Consider the following 6,000-nt stretch of genomic DNA (forward strand, 5'->3'; position numbering starts at 1 on the left):
TAATACTTGAAAACACTGCAAGCAGTAGACTTTGTCCTTTCTTAGTCAATAGAAAGATGAACATTAGTTTAATTCTTTTTGCTTTTCATCCTTGCAGTCATGACACCTTTCTCTCCCATTTTTATGTTTTCTGGGCTGATTCCAGTAGACTGCGCAAATTACTGTAGAAATAGCTGATAATATCTAATTTGGATTATGTTTTTGTATGTATGGGTCAGTAGGACAAGTGATCTTTGAAAAGCCTTTCTAATGATGTCATTGGTATTTGGTGAACTTATTGAGCATTTGTATGATTTGATCTATATTCATTTAAATTGATAGATTTCTGGTGACATGGTAGAGTGTGAATGAGATAGTTAAACACAAAGAATTCTCTGCTAAGCTACAGGACATTATTGATGTGCTGAGGGTTTTTAAAAAGCCAGTAGAGAATTATATTTGTGCTGTCCTCATCCAGATTCTGAAATAAAGCTGAAAGTAATGACATGCTAATAAAACAGGAGGGGGAAACTGGTGCAAAGTAGTTGCTGTGTCAGCATGTCAGCTCCTGATGCAATCGTGGGAATACTCCTTGAGTATAGTTAGAAATGACATGTTTAGTGTGAGGCCTGTTTCAGCTGAGGTGAGCGGTGCAGGGTGGAAGAAAAACAATAGGATCTACTTTTGTATAATTTTGAAGACTTTTTCCCTTTGTAAATAGTTTTGTTGCATCATTTTGTAGAGAGCGAGTGTCTTACAGTATCTGCAGGAATAATTTGCTTTTTCTCCTCAGCTGTTCATTACTTTCTGTAACAACTTTTCCTATAGCCAAAAGGGTTCATTTTGGACACGTACTCCAAATAAGTTTGTGATCATTCCAGTTCTCTTATTTTGCAGCTCTACATGAGGAAATGAGAGAGTATGTAGCTCTCACTATAGAAGTAATTTTAAAGTGTGATACCCTTTATTTGTTCATTTGGATTTTTTGTTTGTTTGTTTGACTTGGTTAAAAGACTATGTTAGAAAGAATAAGCATCAAAACTTCGGTGTGATTTCAGGCCTCAGCAAGGAAAGAAAATCATACCGAATACAAAAGTAGTTAGGGCTGCATTTCAAGCTAGCTGTAAACATTTCGATAGACCTGTTTCACATCAGAAAATTCACTCCTGTCAACCAGAGGATGATTCCTGAAACCACAGGAAAAGGAAAATGTTCCAGCAATGTTAGCACAATCCAAAAAATGCCTTTTACCTTTTCATTGAAAAGGCTTTTCTTTGAGAAAACAAACAAAAGTAATAATAATCCCCTCACCTGTATAATGCAGAGACATATATAGACACATGGAATATAGTTGAAAGGGACCTAAAAATGTATATATGAGAGTAGGAACAATTTCAAAATGATTCAGGGTTTTTGTGTTGGTGGGGTTTTTTTTGTTTTAGTTTTCCAATTGTATTTGAGAACTGTAATTAAACTTTGAGAATCAATTATGAAATAAAAATGAAAAAACATTTCTCTTATTACTGTTTAAAGTGTAACGCATGTGCTGCTGTGCACTGCCATCTCCTGAAAGGAGTAGTGTCATCTTTATTATATCTTAAAAGGCTTTTTGTGGAGCTAAGTTAGATACTCTAATGAATAAGGCCTTAGTTTCCGAAGGAAGACAATCTAATTCCTGCTGGGATGCTCAGGCAGGAACTATGGTTACAACTTTTTTTGCAATTCACCTATATATTTATTTGTTTTACCTATGGAGATACTCACACTAGAGCATGGATAACGTCTCGTTTCTGTGAGGCAGCTTGTTTAAAATGTCAAATGTAGTATTGGTTAGAGGAGAAATTTTGAAACTTGTGTCTGATACATGGAGCTGTAAATGAAATAAGCGGCAGTCAGTCCAAAACTGGAGCAATTGTACTACAGTGAGAAAGAGCGTCATTTGTGAAGGCTGCATGGAGTTTCATCTAATCTGGTTCCTTATACGTCCGGATGCCGTCAGAGGTAGGATTTGTGTTAGGCTGAGAAATGGGAGAAAAAGCATAGGAGTTTACTAGGGATATCTGTGTGTGAAAGAAACAAGAAAGATTCTCAAGAAGGTTCATTTGTTGAGAAACTTGATGCTGGACTGGCGAATGCACTGCCTTGGGAGCAGTTCTCTGCTGCCTAGTGCAAGGGCTGTGGATTTTTGTGATGGCACATGCAAAAAAACCCACTAGATAACTTGGACTTTTCTGTATCCTCTACTCAATAAATGACCTGGATTATTTTGGGAACAAATCCAGTCTTAAGATGCTGTTTCCCAGCTGTAGAGTGAGAAGCTGTACTCCTCAGTGTTGGCTGGAAGGTCTTTGTTTTGCCATGCTGTTCTGCAACTCAGTCAACAGCTGCCCTGTGTGTGTGCATGAAACCTGTGCATGTTCACTTCCTTCCAGTGTGGCATTTGTTACAGAATTACTCTACGGGGATAGAATTTGACTAATTATTATCATTATTTTCCAACTTTTTTTTTCCTTCTTAATTTTAACCTTGTTACTTAGTAGCCATGTAAAATTGTTCCTTCAAATGTTTGTTAACAATGTTTGCTGGGCTATGTCATCATCATCAGTATAGGTGTATTCCCAAAATGAAGCATGTGTGGTTTTGAACTGTTCCGTGATGTTAGAAACAGACATATTTTAAGGGATATCATTGAGCAAAGTCCTTTGTACCCTTAAATGCTAGCTGGATACACGAATAGCCGTTTTTGTGGAGAAGACATGGTTTGCAGCATCTTGTATACCAAGCATGTTCTTGGCCATGTGCAGCTTTGCTTTATGGAGCTAAATAAAACAAGGGAAATAGAAATGAAGGCAAGGGAGAAAATGAATGTTTTTCAGCTGAGATTTGCACGGAGATGACAGGTGAATGAGGTGGAGAGGTAAAGAACAGCTGTTCCAGATGGCAGCAGCTTCAGGACGGAAAATGCTGGAGTCAAAACGGTCAGATTGTAGGGAGAGATGACGCTTATGTAGGATGAGTGGTGCTGGCAGGGACATGAGTGTTGGAGGTCAGCGGGAAAAACATGATAAACACTGTGTATGAGGTTTATTTCTCTTAAAGTAGCCATTTCCTGTAAATGAATCTTTTTCAGTTCTTTTCAGCACTGATTGCAGGTATTTACCTGAAATCATCAGTGATCAGTGCTTTCTATTATCTTTGGCTGCCTCACCACATACGCTGCCTTAGTTGAGTTTTGTATTGACAACAGACACTCAAGAATAAATAAACCTGAAAACTGAAGAAATTTCGTAATGATTAAATACGGTTTTCAACAGTCTGTTTTTGAAGCATCCCTTCTGTCTCTTTAATCTACTGCCTGGAAATGAAAACTTTAAAGGTGCTTGAAAATCTAACAGCCCTGATTTGAGGGTTTTAAACAATATAGCATTCTTTATAGGACTGTAACAGTGTAATTTGAGACATCTCTGCATAAATAGTTCATACAAGAAGCAAATAAAATAATAGGAAATTAGTGATGCTTAAAGTGACACTATAGTTTAAAGAAAGCAAAAAAAGCTAAAACCTCTGGGTTAGCCTTGGAGTTATTTTTCAATACACCTGAAGAATTGGCTGTGCGAGGGTTGGACAACCTCACTCTGCCAACTCCTACTGAGTTTAATGGTTTCCTGTTTATGATGCTCTGCTTGAATGTTTTGGGGAAAAAGGCAGAACAGTCACTTTCTGTCAGATTTATAAAGGGAGAAATTATTTTAATTAACCGCTTAAACTTAATTTACTCACTTCGAGATAGACAGTTAGCTGGAGTGGTTGTTTTACAAATCCAATAGGGATTAGACCTGAAATAGTTTATATCAGCTGCTGACCTGTCTATTGACCATGGTTGTCAATTCTAACTCATTTTCCCAGTGCTGCTACCATTTTAGGCTTATTCTCACTTCATGTGAACTTTATATTTTTTAATTGTCTCTAGACATGATATTAAATGCATATCCTAGCCCATTGCAGTCATTCAATGCATTAAATGGCACCTTTGGAAATGTAACTAGTTCTCATTTCTTAGCCATGTTCTTATACAGATAATTTGTTTTGTTCTTAATTAGATTTCCCCAATATTTCTAGCTGGAATTAATGCTTCTCTTCAATTTATGTCTTAAATTATGTCAAAGTGTAGCAATTCTGTATATTGTGAAGTAGCTTCTGGGCTCTGTGTTGAGAGAACGGCCCTTCAGGAGTGAGTGAAGGGATGATGTTATAGTGTAAAATGTCTTAAGTGCTTATGATTAATGCTTTGGGATACTGCAGGCGAGAGGTGCAACATGATTTTTGTTCTTTATTTTTTCCCCCAGGGGCGATTTTTGATGAATCTGCCAAAAAAGATGAGGAGGTTTTTCGAATGGCAGTTGCTGACCTCAACCAGAATGATGAAATCTTACAAACGGAGAAAATCACGTGTTCAGTGACATTTGTGGATGGCAACAATCCGTTTCAGGCGGTTCAAGAAGGTAGGACATCTAAATAGATTTCCTGCTGTTGTTACTGCAGAGACATGCAAAATACTAGCCTGATAGCTTCCTTGGTTTATGAGAAATTTGTAATTTGCAGGCTGTTTTGAAGTTATTGTCAAATCGATAGTACTTACTTTATGACTTTTTAATACTACTTTTTGGTTTAATTTCGTGCAACTAACAGCACTTAGTTGGAAAACATAGGCTGTTGTGTGGATAACCTTTTCAGCACATACACCTGAAAAAGTTACCTATTTTATAGGAGGGATTAGAGATAACGTGAAGACTCAGCCATCTGTGTCCAATATGATTTTGTACTCAGTCCATCCTTTGTCATTCCCCAGTTACTGGACAAGATATGAGGATGTTGCTTTGGGCTCCTGTGATAGCAATAGGATGATAACAGGACTCAATATTTGAAATCCCTCTGAGCTGGATTAGTAAACTGCTGGTGTGACTGAGCAGCTGTCTGGAAAGACAGCTGTATGAAGTCTTTAGAAATATGGATTCAAATTTGTTTCCTAAGCATTCGTTATTTCTTTGCCGTTCTGGCACACTAACTTTTGTCTGAGATGCAGAAGGTATTTATTGTAGGTGTATTGTTAAACTTTTCTTAACAAGAAAACAAAATTTTGATGGCTTTCTATATCCTTATTGGCTCTGTATTGATACTTGAGGTAGAACTTGAGGTTTAAGCAGCGAACTTGCAAAGAGTTGCTCCGATACTTGTGAAGTCAAAGATCAATACCTGTTTGGCTTCGATGGATGATTGACAAAACAATGTTAATGAAAAGGCCTTTAATGCTTGTATGATGATTTTTTATCAGTGACGTTCTTAATTTTTGAGAATTTAGAAATTTTTTTGTTTTGTTAAATTTTACAAGTGGATAGCCCTGTGTAATGGGAAGCATTACAGTCTGGGCTTGATAAGGCTGAGGCAGAAAAAGAAGTGGTTTTGAAAGTATTCCAATTGGAATCAATTCAATCTATTTTCATCTGAAAAGGCCAACATAAAAACCGAAGTTATCAGATACTTTTAGAATCCAGAGGGGGAAAATGGGTACATGAGGTCAATCTTTTTTTAGATACTTTCCGCACTGTTAGTGTTTAAACTTTTTTCCAATTTGTCCAGGATGGATAATGTTAGCTGATGCTCTGTGATTAACATTGATTAACGCTGAAACTTAGCAATTAATTTCCTTTATCGTTGTTAGAGCAGTTGCAAATTATTTCACAGAACGATGTTTTAATCAACTTATTTGTTTCTAACTTAAAGAAAATAGGAGTGTCTAGTAAAGTAGAACATTCCAAAGGAGTTAATGATCTGATATTTCAATATTCAATTACTTATTTTTTGCAAAAGTTACATTTGTCATTTTTGAAAATATCTTGGTATAGTCAGTATTTGAAATATGAATGGAGTAGATTTGACAAATTTTATTACGATGTGTTGGGGGGGAAAAGGTCTGTTGTGATACTGATGAGTTCAAGAAAGTATTTGCCAGTAATAACTATT

General features: G+C 36.5%; 1 protein-coding gene across 1 annotated transcript in view; it reads left to right on the forward strand.

Moving 5' to 3' along the window:
- The window catches only part of LOC148051471 (uncharacterized), a 236,381-nt gene extending 231,906 nt beyond the window's left edge, over positions 1-4,475 (forward strand). The window contains exon 5 of the mRNA XM_087736674.1: positions 4,326-4,475. Coding sequence (XP_087592800.1) covers positions 4,326-4,338 — 13 coding nt within the window. The 3' untranslated portion in view covers positions 4,339-4,475. The remainder of the gene's footprint in view (positions 1-4,325) is intronic.
- The last annotated feature ends 1,525 nt before the right edge of the window (positions 4,476-6,000 follow it).

The sequence above is a fragment of the Nipponia nippon genome, unplaced genomic scaffold (genome assembly GCF_047370975.1).
Source record: "Nipponia nippon isolate SJK-2023a ecotype South Korea unplaced genomic scaffold, ASM4737097v1 scaffold_6, whole genome shotgun sequence".
Taxonomy (NCBI): Eukaryota; Metazoa; Chordata; class Aves; order Pelecaniformes; family Threskiornithidae; genus Nipponia; species Nipponia nippon.